This window comes from Rhopalosiphum maidis, chromosome 4, assembly GCF_003676215.2.
Source record: "Rhopalosiphum maidis isolate BTI-1 chromosome 4, ASM367621v3, whole genome shotgun sequence".
NCBI lineage: Eukaryota > Metazoa > Arthropoda > Insecta > Hemiptera > Aphididae > Rhopalosiphum > Rhopalosiphum maidis.
Window position 1 is genome coordinate 29,083,610 of NC_040880.1, and position 18,430 is coordinate 29,102,039.

General features: G+C 28.8%; 3 protein-coding genes across 3 annotated transcripts; 1 reads left to right on the forward strand and 2 right to left on the reverse strand.

Annotated features, from left to right (window-relative positions):
• Window positions 1–1,194: 1,194 nt before the first annotated feature.
• On the forward strand, window positions 1,195–3,888 carry LOC113549059 (probable ATP-dependent RNA helicase DDX47). Its single transcript, XM_026950206.1, has 8 exons — window positions 1,195–1,410; window positions 1,501–1,759; window positions 1,828–1,994; window positions 2,056–2,292; window positions 2,355–2,578; window positions 2,653–2,785; window positions 3,529–3,657; window positions 3,724–3,888. Exons 1-8 carry the CDS (start codon window positions 1,345–1,347, stop codon window positions 3,853–3,855), a joined length of 1,347 nt encoding a protein of 448 aa, XP_026806007.1. The 5' UTR covers window positions 1,195–1,344; the 3' UTR covers window positions 3,856–3,888.
• A 2,348-nt stretch (window positions 3,889–6,236) lies between these two features.
• On the reverse strand, window positions 6,237–8,846 carry LOC113549058 (mitochondrial-processing peptidase subunit beta). Its single transcript, XM_026950205.1, has 8 exons — window positions 8,689–8,846; window positions 8,400–8,618; window positions 8,153–8,324; window positions 7,519–7,675; window positions 7,269–7,456; window positions 6,919–7,202; window positions 6,602–6,805; window positions 6,237–6,536 (listed from the first exon to the last, which is right to left on the reverse strand). The coding sequence occupies exons 1-8, from the start codon at window positions 8,755–8,757 to the stop codon at window positions 6,396–6,398; spliced, it is 1,434 nt and encodes a 477-aa protein (XP_026806006.1). The 5' UTR covers window positions 8,758–8,846; the 3' UTR covers window positions 6,237–6,395.
• A 5,714-nt stretch (window positions 8,847–14,560) lies between these two features.
• On the reverse strand, window positions 14,561–18,152 carry LOC113548186 (centromere/kinetochore protein zw10 homolog). The gene is given in 11 exon segments (XM_026948926.1): window positions 14,561–14,968; window positions 15,034–15,167; window positions 15,224–15,361; window positions 15,510–15,686; window positions 15,781–15,956; window positions 16,266–16,351; window positions 16,438–16,583; window positions 16,652–16,730; window positions 16,732–17,457; window positions 17,662–17,864; window positions 18,000–18,152. Coding segments are annotated over 11 exon segments (2,130 nt in total). The 5' UTR covers window positions 18,034–18,152; the 3' UTR covers window positions 14,561–14,737.
• Between the last annotated feature and the right edge of the window lie 278 nt (window positions 18,153–18,430).

Genomic DNA, 18,430 nt, shown 5'->3' on the forward strand with positions numbered 1-18,430 from the left:
AATAATCAAAATTTACAACAAATCACTCATGTCCGACGGACAATGTGACAGGTTGGCCAATGTGATATGCCGAGTTCAAGGACGCCGACGGTCAGTGTTGCCATGACGTAGCGGTGATGGGATCAGTTCTTTCCTTGATAAGAATTATAGCTGATTAACATAATCATGTGATCTTAAAATTCTAGAATGTGAAATAGCAACAAAAAGCGATACTAATTATTAATATGTCAGTTCATAATTCGTAGTACCATTTGTACTTATAAGTCATAATGATACATTGATACCGTTAATTTTCCTTGATTTTCTCTATATTCTATTTGACCATTATGAATTATGATCTACGCCCTATGGTCAGAAACTTAGAATTAGCAACGGCTACCCTTATCTTCTTAAAGAATACAAAAAAAATATTGTACGTTCTGAAAAAAAAAATTATAACTAGAAATTTTTAAGTTTAAGTTATATATTTACGGTTGGTTTATAAATTGGTTAATATTTGGTATAAATGCAGTTTAGTTCCCATTCGATTTTTTCAATTTTTTTCTTCATAAAATAAGTGTTTCAAAGCACTGAATACAAAAGTCTAATTAAAAAATTCTCGCAAATCATTATTTTGGAAGTTCTTACTTTCCAAAGTTTACGATTTTACGCATTTATGCATGCATGCGCGAAACGCTGTAATATACTTTGCTTTCTACGTTTTCGTATTAATATTAATGATCATTAATGCATATTTTGGTATAAATGGAACAAATGCAGTTTAATTTTAGCGATTGTTGTGCGTTTTTAACGATTGAATTCTCCAAAAGTTCTTCATTGGCCCATTGAAATGAGATGGCCCATCACAAATTGAATGAGTACGCATTTACTAGTGACTTCATTCATTTCAAAAATCCTGTATGTATTGTCTGTACTCTGTATTGAAAATAAAATTTTTAATGGGCTGTACCACAAACTAAGATATTAGTAGTATCTATATCCGTGACTTTAACTCAAAGCGCCAATTTTTTAGGAGTACCAAAATTTATACATTAATTATATTTTTTACGTTTAATGGTTGGTGCTCCTGAAAATTCGATTTGCTACGTTTCATCGTTTCCTCCAGAAAATAATTTAATAATTTAAGGAGAAACTGCCCCGACCAATACGAAGTCACGGTTCTTAACAAAATATGATTAGTGATTACAGTTAATAGCACGTGCAATTATATCTATTATCTATGAACGGACGAATGGTATTATAGTCAGTAAAGAGTAACGTTCAATTAATAATTCACCCTAATATTGTATCCGACTACCTGAAACGTCTATAATTTGAATTTCACATCCTATAGTCGCAAATATTATGAGCACCGAAAAACCCAAAAAAGTCGACGATGACGACGAAGTCTCAGTCACTTTCAAAGACTTAGTGAGTATTAACCGTGTCTTTCAGAATATCTGAAGCAAAAAATCATATTTTTAGAATGAAATGTTTATTTTTCTATTGTCACTATTACAGGGTGTAACGGACGTGTTGTGTGAGACTTGTGAAACATTGAAATGGACTGCGCCTACAAAAATACAAAAAGAAGCTATTCCAGTAGCTTTGCAGGGCAAAGATATCATTGGACTAGCCGAGACTGGGTCTGGAAAAACAGGTGCCTTTGCTATTCCTATATTACAAGCGCTATTAGAAAACCCTCAGCGATATTTTGCTCTTATTTTAACTCCAACAAGAGAACTTGCCTTCCAGATATCTGAGCAAATAGAAGCCCTTGGTAAATATAGACAAATAAAATCATTAGTTCTGTATAAAATTACAATTAACAATCGTTTTTAAAATTAGGATCGAGTATTGGCGTTAAATGTGCTGTAATTGTTGGTGGCATGGATATGATGGCTCAATCGTTGATGTTGGCTAAGAAACCACATATTATTATTGCAACACCAGGTCGTCTTGTAGACCATCTTGAAAACACCAAAGGATTTAGTTTACGAAATTTAAAAATGCTTGTAAGTAACCTACTTATAATATCAAATTGTAAAATTTTTACTTATCACTAATATTGAATAGGTTATGGATGAAGCTGATCGAATTTTAAACATGGATTTTGAAGAAGAAGTAGATAAAATTTTAAAAGTCATTCCTCGAGAAAGGAGGACATTTTTATTTTCTGCTACAATGACAAAAAAAGTTCAAAAACTGCATCGAGCATCTTTAGTTGATCCTGTAAGGGTAGAAGTATCTACTAAATTCCAAACAGTTGAACAGCTACAACAATATTATATTTTCATTCCTGTTAAATACAAAGTAAATATTAAAAATTATAAATCTTGTGTTTGTATGTTATTTTTATTATACAATATTTATAGGATGTATATTTAGTACATATATTAAATGAAATGGCTGGTAATTCATTTATGGTATTCATGGCCACTTGTAACGGAACTGTCCGTGTAGCTCTTTTACTCAGAAATTTGGGTTTGGATGCTATACCATTGCATGGACAAATGACACAAAATAAGCGATTGGCTTCACTAAATAAATTTAAATCAAAGTCTAGATCAATACTTATATCAACTGATGTTTCCAGTAGGTTAGTGTCTACTTTATATGGTAATAAAATTATTTTTATCCTTAATTATTATTTTTTGTATTGTGGCGATTTAGGGGTTTGGATATTCCACATGTTGATGTTGTAATCAATTTTGACATGCCTACTCACAGTAAGGATTACATTCATAGGGTTGGACGAACTGCCAGAGCTGGAAGATCAGGAAAAGCAATTACACTTGTGACTCAGGTATTTTTGTATTATTATTGATTATATTAAATAAGTGTTTGTATCATACAATTTAATAATAGATAAAGTTGGTAATAATTGAAGTTTATAAAACAACCAAAAATATTTATTGACCTTACAAAATATTTTAACATTTTATTTCATCAATTTTATTATTATGTTAATATTTTTACATATAATATGCTTGCAATAGAAATAATGATGATTAAGGTTCTTCCCATTTGGAAATTGTTTTGCATTGCATTAAAATAAAAAATAGTCAAAAACCACAGTAAATACTCTATAGTATATGTAGAATGTAGATATTCATTTAGAATGATATAAATTCTTGAATTATATCTAATTTGTATTTTTATTGAAATTTAATTTGATATCAAGCTGTTATAAAAAATCTAATTTATTGAATTAATGAAAGATATTTTATTTACGTATTTTTTTGTTACTAATTTTTATTTGTTAAAATAATAATTATCAGCAAATCGAAGTACTAAAGAGTTCATGTAATCTTTTTTACACATAACAACTAAATGACGACAATTTAATGATGCAATTAAATGGCTACAAATAAGTAGATCCATGAAATCACAAGTTTTTTGCATTATGTCTACTTGTAATCAATTTCATAATCACAACATCATTTTTTTTCCAATTTAAATAAATGTAGTTTTGCCCATGTTGACGTGTATCAAAATTGATCTAACGTATAAATGTATTAAATATTAAAATTATTTATTTATTTTTAGTATGATATTGAGTTATATCAAAGGATAGAACAACTTATTGGCAAAAAATTGCCGCTATATCAAGTTGAAGATGATGAAGTTATGTGTTTACAAGAACGAGTGTCAGAAGCTCAACGGCTGGCAAAAATGGTTATTATTACAAATTTCGCAGTGTTTACATCTATTTTAATACATAATTTTTGTTTAAAATTACAGAATATGAAAGATATGGGTGATAAGAAAGGTAAAAGAGACCTTGATGATGATGAAGAAGGCGCAATGGGTGTAAGGAAAAAGAATATTGGTAGACATAAATCTAATAAATCGAAAAAGTTTAAAAAAAAATAAAACTGCACAAATATATAATAAATAATTTTCCTTTAAAAATGTATTATATTTTTCAAAATAGTCAACCCTGAAAACCTTAGTGTTTTTGATTTTAACCTATTCTTAATGTATATCCTTTATACTAATACACTTACAATTTATATTGTGATTAATCACATGATTAATGCTTGTTAAACATTTAAACTTTGAAGTTTAACACCTGCATATTTAAGCTTATTTGCTATGGCAGAAATATATTAATTTACTTAATTTTCTAAAAATTAAATTTTTTTCATTCATCTTAAAGATATTGTATTAAGATTATTTGATATACATCATTCAATATCTTGTAACATTAGATTTATATTTTATAAAGCTCTCTATGTAACTAACTTTTAGTCTTAAAAAAACAAAACACTAAAATATTATCGCTGTAACATTCAAGTTATTGCACACTAAAATGCTGTTAAGTATTCAAAAACACTACAATCAGTAAAGAATTATAAATTCTAAACTTAATATTAGCTTTAAAATTTAAATTAACTTATTAATATTAATTATTAGATTATAAAAGTGTTTTTGATTGAATAATAATGAACAATTTTTAATTCCGAGCGTTCTGCTAATGAATGTAGATGATTTTACAATATTGTTTTTTTTTTTGTGTGCATAATGAGTAGGTGAAAAAAGCTCTGACTTTCAACTTTAAGTTTCAGATAGCTAATTGGATTTAGTTTATACTTTAGTGAGGTCTAGGTAGAAAATTTCCAGTATTTTTTTTATAATCTGAAATAACGAACAAAAAAATTTAGGAGACAAATTTTTTTATGTAAGACCAATATTCAAATAATTATTTTGTAAGTTGTAACCCATGGATTCGTAAATTAGATTTAAGATATTAGTGTATTACCTATTTACTATTTGTACTTATTCACACTGTTTATGGTATGGTGGTATTGACTCAAAAGTTAATAACAATAATATATATTTTTTAGTATAATAATGAAATAGGTAATAATAACATAATAAATGCGATGTTTTAAGCAAAATTTAAATCAATTTATCGTAAAACTTATGATATATTACTTTAATTACTTTTTAAAACCATATTGTGAAATATATTTAGTCAATTAGTGATAACTTCTATCTTCAAATCGTAGAATTAAATGTAAATTTGCCAACTATTCATCGTCCATAGGTGTAGCCAGCGACTTCATATTCATGACAATAGAGGACAAATATTTCTAGAAGTCTAATTCCCTCTATACAAAATATTATAATATGCTGTCAAGTTATCACTGTATCATATATTATGCTCAAAATCTTAGTGTCAATGTGTTATACGCATCAAATATAAAATACAAAATATTCTGCCTAATTGACTAGAAAACAGCAAACTAATTACCTACATAATATAATGTATGAGTTGCCAACTTATATTTTTTTGTAATTACTGTAATTTATTAAATTTAATCTTTCTCTAGTTTAATATGGTTGATAATAGCCAAAGTTGTCAAAGCATATCAACAATAAAACAACTATAGAAGTCATATTTATATATATACAGTTTTAAGCAGTACTTACTTGTAGCACTTGCATGACTATAATTTATTTTAATATTTAAAAAGTGAAAGGGTGCTAAATTTCTAATAATTGTTTTTTTATTTAATAAGAAACCATTATTTTATTATTATTCATAGAAAAAAATTGATTATGAATTAAATAGCTATATAAAAAAAATATGAATAAAGGCTAAATGCTAATAGATAATTTCATCAAACAATCATATTCCGCATAGAATGGTACATCATTGAATTCAAATTTAACAATTGTATCCCACTCTGTACCTAATGTACAGCAGAGCGGAAACACGCTGACAAACTTTTATATTTAATAAAAAAAAGTATGTAATAGAACAACATTTTTATGACAGTTCTAATTTAAATATTTGACAATTTTAACTACAGACTTTAGGGTTGTGACTTATTATATACATATTTTTAATTAAAGAAGTTAACTCAAATGCATAGTTAGTTACAACTTAACTTTTGCGTGGAGATACACTATCTCAGAAACTCTTTAATTTGATGTTAGTAAAGTAATTTGAGACACAAATGTATTTGAAACTGAAAGTATTGTTATAGGCAAGGCCTTATTTAATACAACCAAAAATTAAAAGGTCATATTTTTAAGGGTGCAGCATTTCAAATGCTTAGGAATAATTATAACCCTAGATAATGAGTTACGACTTAAGTGTACATGGATACAATGTAAGAAATATAAATATTACTTTTAAGTAGAAACTAAAGACCAAAATCTGAAATTTATGTTTCATAATATATATATATATATATATATATTTGCATTTAATATTGTCCTAATCAACAAAAATACAATTAACACCGTTTCTAAACAAAACTTTACTGCATTTTAATATTATAGAGATGTTTGATAATTACATACATTGATAAATTGAATATCGGTCGAACAAAATAAAATATCAATTCAGAAACGGCATAAAAGTGGTATGAATGAAAACAAAAGAATTTATTCTTACAAAATTACAAAGCTACCCAACGCATAGCAGCTCTCAACCTATTGTAATCAACTAATTGTTCTACTGGACCAACAGCAGCAACAGCTGGACATCTATCAAACAGGTATTTCATAGAGATATCGTGAATGTTCTTGGCACTGACATCCTATAAAATAAACAAGCGTTTGAGTAATCTGTAGAACAGTAATTTGTGTAAAATAATATATTTACATTGATACGAGCTTCCAACTCATGAGGAGGTATACGTCTGTTATAACATAACAATTGACGACCAATATCTTCGCATACTTGTGTAGATGTGTCCAACTGCAATAACATGTTAGTTTTCAAAACATTCTTTGCACGTTCTACCTCAGCTTCAGTCACTGAAGCACACAATCTCATCCATTCTTCTTGCAAATGGAATGTGAATTCCTAATAAAACAAATAAATCATTAGTATGTCTCATACATTGATTGACAAATAATTAAGCAAAATTAATTTGTACATTATTTTTATTATGATGTTAATAAATTATATTAACTTACCATAATCTTCATTTTATCACAAACAAAGTATGCTCCCCACAAACCAGTATCTTTGTAACAAGTGTTGAATGACTGGAAAGAGTGGCATAGGTCTAATGAATCAGCAAAGCGGGCCAAACGATTAGCATTGTTGTTACCGCCTCCTTGAGAACGATCCCAAGATCCAATTATTGTATTGGCTACCATTAGAGGTATGTTATCAGCATCAGCCCAGCCACAGCTTTCAACAGCAATTGCAACATGAGCCAAGGGTAGGGAATCATCTCGGGCTTTGATTTCAGAGCCTGAATTCATAATTAACCGTATAAATATACATATATAAATATAAAATTTAAAATATTTGTACTAACCAGTAAATCTGCATTTGGAGTAATGAGGTACTTCAGCTTCCATATTCAAATTTTTTGGGTTTTTAAATAAGGATTTGGCAAGATCTACTAATTCTTGATGGTCTACTCCGCCGGCACCAGCCAATACAAGACGACATGGTCTATAGAACAAGTCTACATATTCTTTAAGTTCTTTACGTTTAAGGGAACTGAAAATAATAAATACAAAATTATTGCAAATTATTTATAACTGAAGAGACTTTTATTTTACTTTATGTTTTCAGTTGGTCCTAGAATTGTTTGACCTAAAGGTGTTCCTTGGTAAGCAGTGGCATGCAAGTAATCAAATACAACTTCTTGTAAATTAGTTTCAACTTCTTGCATTTCTCTAAGAATGACACCACGTTCTCTATCAATCTCATTTTCTCCTATTAGTTACAAAATTAAACACGTCAAAAAAAAAAAAAAAATTAGTTAATAAGAAGTATACTGTTTGATACATATCAAATTAATATATTATACATAGTTTCTCTGTTAAAATAATTGTTTTATTATTTAAAATCATTGTTGGTATAAATTCAGTATTTAAACAGTATTATTAATATTTTATTATTTCAGTCAAATTTTGAAAGAAATATGCCATATTTAGCTTATGAAAAAAAAATATATACTTTTTGTTACTATTCATAAATAAAAAATAACTAAACAAAATAATAACAGTCAATAATAATAAAAAAAATAACTTAAATATTAAATTAAGTGTTAGGTATTTACTTATGAAATATACTGATGTACTAGAGAAATGCAATTCATGACAATTTTATTTAATAATATTGTAGAGACTTTATTATAAAAGCATACAATAGAATATTATATAGGTATTGTATAGATCTATTTTAACTTACCAAAATTTGAGTTTTGAAGAATGTCAGCTAAAATTTCAACAGCTTTAGGTACATCGCTTTTTAAAGATTTTGCATAAAATACAGTTTGTTCCCGAGAAGTGTATGCGTTCAAATGAGCGCCAATGTTTTCAATTTCCAATTCAAGGGCGGTCTGTGATCTTGTTGGTGTACCCTATAGAAGTTATTCTACTATGTTAGAAACAGCAATAGATTGATTTATATGAATAATTCAAACGATGGTACTTGCCTTAAATAGCATGTGTTCAACAAAATGGGCAACACCATTGTTACTTGCGGTTTCCCATCTTGAGCCAGCATCGATCCACAAACCGACGGTCGCTGTTTGCGAACCATTGTCTTCTGTGGCAACTCGCATACCATTTTCAAGCGTGGTGACCTTTGTCTCGGGAACGTTCACGCGAGGAGAAGTACACGATGCCGCAGTAGACCGCCAGCAAATAGGTACCTGTGTAAAACGATATGAGTAGTGAGACAAGCATTTTTACATATATATATGCGTCGTGTTTAGCACTTACCTGAGTGACTCCGTATTTTGATGTGAGGGCCTTCAAAGGCGTTTGGATGGTTAATAAACGAGATGCCATTTTAGAAAATCCCTACAACCTTTACGTACTTGATGTAATATGTAGAGTGCACGCTCCAAGGACTGAAAGTACAGAGAAAAATTGGGAAAATCGTTATCAACGCCTAAAACATATGATTATCAATTCAACGCCGTTGACAGTGTGTCCTTGTATGTGATCAATATTCGTGTTAACGTACTGGTGATTTTTATTTTTTTTAAGCCCTCAGCTACACTGTAGGTGTAGTAATGATTACGAACTTAGCATTGCATTTTTATTAATAAACAAAAAGTAGAAATCTCTGATAGGTACCTGTGTAGTAATTTGTGACTGCCACTTTGGAATCACTGTGAACTATGTGAAAAAATCATTGCTACTGCTATTTCATGGCTACATGCAATCAAAAATGTTTGCAATTTTCCATTAATATTTAGAAAATAGAATACGGATAATGATGGCTTTAATATATAATAGGCAGGTAATTACTCAATATAAAGTCCCATATATTATAATAATTATTGTTTAGGAGGCTTATTCCATTCAAAATGTAAGTATTTAGTATTCATTAAAGCATTATAAAAATCATTATTGGAACTCGTAGTCTGTATGGGATTGAACACCCGTAAGATTTTGATCTTTCAAATTCCATTAATTCCAAGCCTACCAAAAAACGAATGAAAAAATAATTGTTATAACTGCCTGTAAAATATTAAAATATTATTCAAAATGTCTATATAAAAGTACTATATATTTAAAGAATATTTTTTTTTTTTACTTAATTCTTTATTTAGCAATCTGTTACAAATTTGAACAATAAGCTTAATTCATATAATAATACAATAACAGGAATAACAGAGTGAAGAGAACTCCCAATGGAGGTACTTCGTCGAGATAGTTAGACTGTATTACACATTTTTACATTTTTTTTTTTTAATTTATCTTTGCAGGTCACGACACTACTGTCTTTTTAGTCTTTTTTTAGGGTTGCCTGGAATAGTTGCGGATGAGAGTTGAGTAATAAGAGGGTTTGGATGTTGGGTTAGTCGGCTATTGAAGTGCTTGTAATGTAGTTTGGCTAACTCGGTGACAGTTGATATTTTTAAATCAGAGTGGAGAGATTAATTGGAGATGTAGAATGGAGCTTTTGAAACTGTTCGAAGAACTTTGGGTTGGAACCTTTGAATACAGTTAGTATTAGATATTTTAGCTGCACCCTAGAGCTGGATGCCATATGTCCAGATGAGTCTTAGGAGTAGTTTATAAATTAATAGTTTGTTAGGTACTTTTATTTTTTTGGCTGTTAATAAGGGTCGTAGGAGACGAAAGCGGTTATTAAGCCCGAGTAAGTCGACGGTCGATGTAAATTCCAAGATATCGTACACATTGGGCATTAGGTAAAGTTTGGTTATTAAGAAATAGTGTCGGGCACGTACCGTGTCGAAGAGTAAAAGTACAATGGGTGGATTTGCTTTCATTCATTTTTACTCCCCATTCCCTATACCAAGTTTCGAGAAGGTGGAGATGATTTTGAACTTAGAGAGAAGCTAAGTTAGGATCTGCACTGCAAGCTACTATAGCTTTATCATCAGCAAAATCACCGACTAGGGTTTGGTTTGTGTTAGGTTGGTCAGAGATGAATAAATTAAAAAGTAGAGGGGCAGTAACTGCGCCTTGTGGTCACCAGCATATTAATTCCTGCTGGAGGGGAGATAGCAGAGCCTATACGCACTGAGAAAAAACGGATTTTTAAATAAGATTTTAGGATTAAGTAGTAGTTACTAGGTAGTAGGTGTTTTAGTTATAGAGTAAATCTGCATGCCATACCTTATCAAATGCTTGGGAGACATCGAGGAAGGTTCCAGTACAGTAAAGTTTTTCCTCTAATGCGTAAGAGATTTTATCAACTAATCTGTGTACTTGGTGCACAGTAGAATGGCTAAAAGTTTTTAGTTTTAAAGACTTATTGGTCTGTACGAAGGACAGTTCAGGGGTTTATTAGGTTTAAGGATCATAATTATAGTGAAGTATTTCCATAGGATTGGGAAGTACGATAGTCTGATCATTTAATTGTATATTTGAGTAAGGAATATGATAGTTTTTTTTAGTTAATGTTTAATTATTTCAGCGGTTATCAGGTCGAAACTGGGTGATATTTTTAAAGGAATTTTTTTTATAATAAATTCAACTTCGCCGGGAGAAAAGGCTCGGGGAGGAAGGGACATTTGCAAAGGAGAGTCGAGATCATTTTCAATGTATTTGATTCTATTTTGAGATAGAATATCATGGTGTGGTTGGAATGTATTAGCTAAATGTTTTGCGAAGATGTTTGCTTGGTCTAGCTCAGATGTAGCTCAGCTGCCATCATCGTTGCGTAAGGTAGGTAGTGGGTTACAGATATGGAAAAGTTTTTTAGTAGCTTTCCAAAGGGTACCATCTATATGAGAGAAAGATGATAGATGTGTAGCATATGATTTGGACCTGTGGTTAGCTAATAAGCGTTTAAGTTTTAGTGCAAGAGCATTGTAGTGGCGTTTGTCTGCTGGGTATCTATTGTTTTGCTAAACAGCACGAGCACGCCGTTTCGCTGAGATTAAAGTCCTTATATACGCAGGTAGATTGTTAGGTGACTTTTTAGAAGGTAATAATTTGTGTGACTCCCATATTGATAATTGTATGTTATGTGTGAGCAAATTAACAGCGTCGTCAATATCATTTGTTGTTTGTAAACGAATCTTTAAGTCAGTTTTTTCCAATAAGGATGTATCAAATTTTTCCCAATCAGTTTGATGTTGGGATAAAACTGTGGTGGTCAATTTGTCCGGAGGTTGGCAGTCTATGATGAGCAGAACTGGAGAGTGGACTGAGCATGGGTCTAGAAGGTTGAGAGTTTGCGTATGGAGGTTATTAGGAATTTTGGTGATAAATATATCCAATATATCGGGGTTTTTATAACGAGATGTAGGCCAGTATGTGTAATTAGGAGGACAGAATAGATATATTAGAGTGAGATACTAATATATTATATTTTTATAACATAAATAAACATTTTTCATTTTTCTTAAGCTACTTATAACGTTAAATGGCCAGCCATTAAAAAAAATCGGGCAACTTTCATTTTCATAGTGCAGACAGTAAATTTGAATTTACCTCAAATTTTTTTCACCTACATCTCAATTTTTTCCAATTGATCACCTGTTATTCTTTGCTGTCTTAAAAAAAAATGATTTTATGGGAGCAGTTTCAAATATTGATTTAGCCGATTAGGTAATATGAAAAATGGACATACCCATACCTACACAAAACACAATATTTTTAATTCTAATATTAAGTACTGTTACAAATAAACATGACTAACATAACAAAATATAATAAATAGTCTTTAAAAATGGATTTAAAAACACATCTAAAATTGGTTTTAGTATTTATATACAGTTTTTGAAATTATAAAATTATAATGAATAAATATTGACTATTTTGATTTTCAAATCATCATATTATAATATATACCCTATGAACTTATAATCGCACACTATTAATTTACGAATATACAATGTATCATAGGGATATGACAATTTTTAAATTTTCATTAAACTTACATTTGAATATGTCATAGATTAACATTAAACATTTAAGATACATGTAGCTTTAATCTATGAGACAAACATCAGATATTATATTGTGATACACCTGTAGATATAAACAATATATTATGTATATTTTTTGTATGAAATCAGTATAGGTATAAATACTATAAATATGATGAATTATTTATCATGTAAAATTGGTGTAGATACAAATATTTGTCCTCTGAAACTGGTATAGATAAGTATCACTTACAATACTTACCTACTAAATTTATTTTGCTTATATAAAATATATATTACCTATTACCCATAATGAATCACAGAAATATAATTTATTGAAGAGTTTAATAATAGTCAGTCATATATTAAAACAATACTGGAAAGTATTGTTTTCATTTGAAAAATATGTTTGTATGTATCACAATAGTGCACTTCTTAAATGATATATAAAGCTCAATTCTCAGTGTACAAGTATTCTTTAAAATTCCAAAAATGAATTTTTAATAAATTCAATAATTTATAAAAGAAAGAATAAATGAGGGTTTGTAACACTTGGTGATTCTTCCTATACTCATACTATGATTTTTTAACCAAGAAGCAATATTTTAATGTATAAATCGAAAATACTAAGAAAATTCAAAAATCATGTCCTTTATATGTATTTTAAAATTTGTAGATAATATATACAATCTAAAAAATATTTAAAAATACATTATAAGCTGCAATAATTAATCTTTTCAGTTTTGAGCTTAGGTAACTGCAACATACAATGCACAAACTACATAAATAATACATTTTATCAGACCCTATGATCATTTTTCATTGACACAAATTAAAAAACTTGATAAAAAAAAAGTCCACCTAAAAAAAATATGCATGAATAATAAAGAGCTAGGCATACTTAGGCAATGGCAGTGGCGTCGGAGAAGGGGGCAGAGGGGGCAATTGACCCCTCAGATATAAACCATAGGGGCGAAAGTATACTATTACCCTTCCCACTCTACATTTTTAAATGTACATCCCACACTACAAATTAAAGGGTATACAATCGTAAATTACATAATCCATTTAATTTATTCGTTTACTTATTCAAAATTGGTCTCATTTTCCTAAATGAGCGTAATAATATTATTATTTCTTTTATATTTAATTTATTATATTTATTTATATAGATATTCATATTTATATTATACTATAATTATATCAATACATTCATATAATTGAATAATTTTTATATTATTATATACTACCTATATCAACATTAAAAGAATAAAATATCAAGAAAGTATTTCTGTTATTAATCACAAATATATATTATAATTGTTATTAGGTTTTTATGTTTTGCCCTCCGTCATGAAAAATAGTTCCTGCGCCACTGGGCAATGGTGTCCGCTCGGGTACTACTTACAAAGAAGTTATAATTTACTAGTTACATGAAACGAAAGTCAAGCAATTGCTGCAGACCGCAGACCTGAGTTACAATGATAAAGTCAACAAGCCCCTAAAAGCTTGACGAGCACTGAAAAATGTTTAATAAAGTGGTAGATGGCACAGCTGTTATCATTTGGACCAGTTAATTAACTTCATCTACAAGTGGATTAGCCGATTGGTCATAAGTTGTTTAAGACTGTGGGCATTACTAATCAAAAACTTAATCAAATAAAATTGAGAAACATATGTAGAATTCTGCTTAAACCGATGACATAATGGCATAATATGATTCCTAACATCTTTTAAATAATAAATTATTAATATAAATATAAAATTATCATTGATAAACCCATTTCTTTAGGAAAGTATTAATATTAATTCATGGAATTGGATTTGCATTGTATATTAATATTTGTGAAGAAAATTGTTATGCTTTTTTTTGTTTTTAAGTTTGAGTGCATGTTAAATGTAAACAATTTAATGATAAATACAAATAAAATATCATGTTAATATAAAAATATTTAATTTCTGTGTTATTCTGTTTAAATTAAAAAAAAATTAACAATGGATATTAAAAGCTGTACAATAAACAAATTTTATTATAAGATAAATTTTATGTTTTGAAATATTTAGATGAGAGAAAACTAATCTATAAAACCCTACATTTTAATTCTTAATAACATTGAATGCTATTTCTTTTGTTAATGAGCCAAGTTTTTTAAATGATGAAGTAATGATTTTATCATGAATTATAATTGCTGTGATAATACATTTCAGAGATATATGAATAAAATATATAAATTTAAATCTACTTTACTGTGTACAATGTGTACGAATAAATAATTTTTATTAAATATATTATTTTCTACAACAATAGTTACAGTTTTATGTTTCTAGTTACCAATGTGACATTTTATAATTATATTATATTTAAGTAAAATTGGTAATGACATATATATATATATATATACATAAATCAATCATTATTATGACTGTGCAGTAGCCATAATGTGTTTAAGTAACGCTGCTCTTCTATCAGTATTTTGAAATAGAGCTTTCAGCAAGCATTTTATTTGATCAACTTTTAATTCATTAGCTAATGGACCTTTTCCATCAGCCCAACGGTTTTCAATATCTTTCATACTGGAACTCAATATATACACTAATTCATTTAACTGCCACCATTTAGGAACATATCTATGAACTTCTTTGGGTTCCTAAAATAAATCACACAAAATATATATAATTAAACTATTTCATACTTGCAAACTATTTAAAATACCGGAAATAAGGTTGGAATATCTTTGATGATTTTGTTGAAAATAGACGAGTACTGTTCTGCTGAAGTAGCTGATATATCTTCTAATGTGAATAGCTTATTAACAAGACACTCAAATAAACCGTTACACGAATAACCTAAAAATTATTTATTTATTTTATACCAGTTAAATATAATAATTTTGTGTATTTACCAATAAATTTACAGTATACAGTTGATGGCAAAATATCTCTCCACAAACCACTCAAGATAGATAGAAGTTCATAACATTGTGACATACTTTTTTCAACAGAATAGCCTAAATTTGAGTTTACAGCCATCAAAATAATATCTAAAGAAAAAAAAATGAATGTTTGTATTAACTGAACAGACATATATTTTTTAAACTTTAATAAATTAAAAATGTGATTATGGATCAATGATAAATTCGCAGCTACCCAAAATGATATAATACAATCATTTTTAATGATAAATCTTACCAGATTGATTGACAATTTTTTCAATTTGTGTAATTTGCTGTTTGCATTGAGAATGAAGTATTTCACTAGCTAAATTTTTTAGTTTTTCAAGTAAATGGACGATGAGTAAGTTCTTATAGGTTGGACTTAATTCAGCCAATTTCCGAGTAAAATACATAATATTATTGTAAAGAACAGCTGTAAGTAAATATTTATATATATATATGAAAAAAAAAATTAAATAATATGTTGAATTGTATAATAAATAATAATTAATAAAAGACAGGTATACCGGATTGCTGAGGATGAAATTCTAGCACTTTACAATGCTGAAGCGGTATTACATCACAGTACATAATTGTTATATTATTTAATATATCATGATATCTCCAAGTACTATTTTCTGGTATGCTAGACATTTCTGAGGCTACTGTATCAATAAGATCTAGAAATTCTAATAATGATTTACTGAAAAATAATTATTTATATGATAAAATTAAATTCATAATAATAAATTATACAACAAATCAAGTGTTAAATTGAACTTTAAAAATATTTTAGTAGCTATATAATAAAAATAAACAAAAAGCAATTACAAATAATTGAAACTCGACAAAAATATAATAGTAACATAACTTTTTTATAGGTATAAATATGGGATATGACTATGAGTTCAACAAGGTGGTATTTGGTTATTTAATCTGTTCTGCGATATTAGATACTAATTAGTAGGTAACATAACATAGTAGTTAATAACAAATAATTTAAATAATTTACCTCACTTTACTTTGTGGATAAGCAAAAATTTTTTGGCAAAACCCATTATCATCTATAACGTCTTCATCAGGAGTCCATCTGTTTTCCTACAAGAAAAAAATGATCCAGTTATAATAATTAATAAAACTTATGCTACATAGGTTCTATCAAAAGAAAATCAAAAAAATCTTACATTATTCACTTCAACTAAATCGTGAAGATCTTTCTTTATAATAGTTCTTGCTCTATCATAGTATAATTGACTAATTTTTGTGAAAAATAAATTATCAATATTTTCAATATATTTTATCAATTCATCATTTGATTCTTCAAAAAATCCTAAATAATCAACATTATGCAAGGGTATTTTTTATGATAATATAAAATAAAATATATTAAAATATTACCTAGTTCACTTAAATATTTGTTGAACTCAAGAACTTCATTCAGATCTTCTCGAAAATTATCAAGATTGTGATATTTCACTTGGTACGGCATTAAATATAACTATGTCTTTAAAATGTTTACAAAATTGCTGACTTGCATAGGATCCTAAATAAGACATAATTTGGATTTCATTGATGTCAGCAGGAAGAGTGGAACTAAGAAATTCAAATACATTCTTGAGTTTTTTGATTATTGCTGACAGAAATTCATCTTCATTATTGGAAACTTTAAGAGTCATTGTTGAGATATTCACAAATTTTACCACATCAACTTGTAAGTTTTGAATAATAATTGGTTTTACAATTAAATTTATTAGTTTATCTGCAAATTGTTTTACTTCAATATTGAGACTGTCAAAATGTTGCAATGCAAATACAGTATCACAAATATCCTCTTGACTGCCAGATATTTTTAAAATCACTCTCCACGAGTCTTGACTATTCGTATCATTCTCTGACCATTCTATTTTCTTTCTCCAAGCTGATATACAGTTTGAATGTAAGACATCAGTTAGTCTTTGATGTTCTCTCATTAAAGGTTTGTATACATCCAATTTTGTTAAATGTTCATTGTTTAATAAAATGTATTGAGCAGTTTGCAAATTTTTTATCCTATCAGCTAATGATAGTTTAGTTTGACTGTCACTTGTTAAATTCATGCTTGCTTCCAGGACTTGTTCTATAACAATCAAGCCGTTTTTATTTTCTTCCAAAGTAGATTTGAACATTTTCAGATCAGACATCGCGTCTACAACTTCTCTTTTAGTCTAAAAAAAGTTTAAAAAATGATTTACTATTATTTATTTATTGGATAAAAAAAATACTAAACATAAAAGTTGATAAAAATAGAGAGAACATTGCAAGTACCAGAGTGATAACCTAACCCTGATATATACGTAAAGCCCATGGCCAAAGCTAGATAAAGTAGAGCAGATAAAGTAAGCAAAATAATATGTATTTTTCCAGTAGACCTGATTGTCAATTCGAGATATAAGGTTGTTAATTTGATTTGAATATGACTGGGCTGTATCTAACAACGATGCAGCATCCCTAGACACCACTGCAAACTTCATATAACGTTGTTCCATTGCTTCCTTGATGTCGTACTCGAGGTTTGTGATTTTGTGTTTAAGTTCGGATACATTTTTGTCCAAGTCTGTCATTTCTACCTCGCCTTTAATATTCAGCAGCAACGACAACAAACACAACGATAGCAATGATTATTAAAATAAAAAAACAAAATAAAATTCTTAAAACGATTTTTTGTGTGTAAAAATACGAGACCTAAAAAAAACCTTGCACGACGTACCTGCGGAGGCCAACACGGCAGCCAGAAAGCTCATAATTAGGATTTTCCCCGCTAATGTCTATAAAAATATGAAAAAGTCAATTTATATCGTCAGTCGAATCTTGAGTCGAACACTGAAACACACATACTGCAATTATACACTTACACATATGCGCGTCGTGATAACGTCAACGTTTTTCGCGGCGTTTTAAAAATACAATAACATTGTCTGAACAGTTCTAGATAACTGTTATCACTTTATCAGTCATGATTTCATCCCACTGAACCATAGACCAAGGTGCACTGAACGCTATTTACAATATTGAGTATACAGTATACTCAGTATAGACTATAGACTAGAGAGTAACTTATAGTGTTATACTCTACGTCTACGGTATAGACTATTGAGTTCAGTGTTTCATCCACAAGTTCAGTACTAGAACCATAAACTT

Coding starts and splice junctions, on each gene's coding strand:
- LOC113549059 (XM_026950206.1), top strand. CDS start 1,345: ATGAGCACCGAAAAACCCAAAAAAGTCGACGATGACGACGAAGTCTCA. Junction 1,995..2,055: donor TACGAAATTTAAAAATGCTT/GTAAGTAACCTA, acceptor AATATTGAATAG/GTTATGGATGAAGCTGATCG. Junction 2,579..2,652: donor TCAACTGATGTTTCCAGTAG/GTTAGTGTCTAC, acceptor GTGGCGATTTAG/GGGTTTGGATATTCCACATG.
- LOC113549058 (XM_026950205.1), bottom strand. CDS start 8,757: ATGGCATCTCGTTTATTAACCATCCAAACGCCTTTGAAGGCCCTCACA. Junction 6,806..6,918: donor GTGATAAAATGAAGATTATG/GTAAGTTAATAT, acceptor TTGTTTTATTAG/GAATTCACATTCCATTTGCA. Junction 6,537..6,601: donor AGTTGGAAGCTCGTATCAAT/GTAAATATATTA, acceptor TTTATTTTATAG/GATGTCAGTGCCAAGAACAT.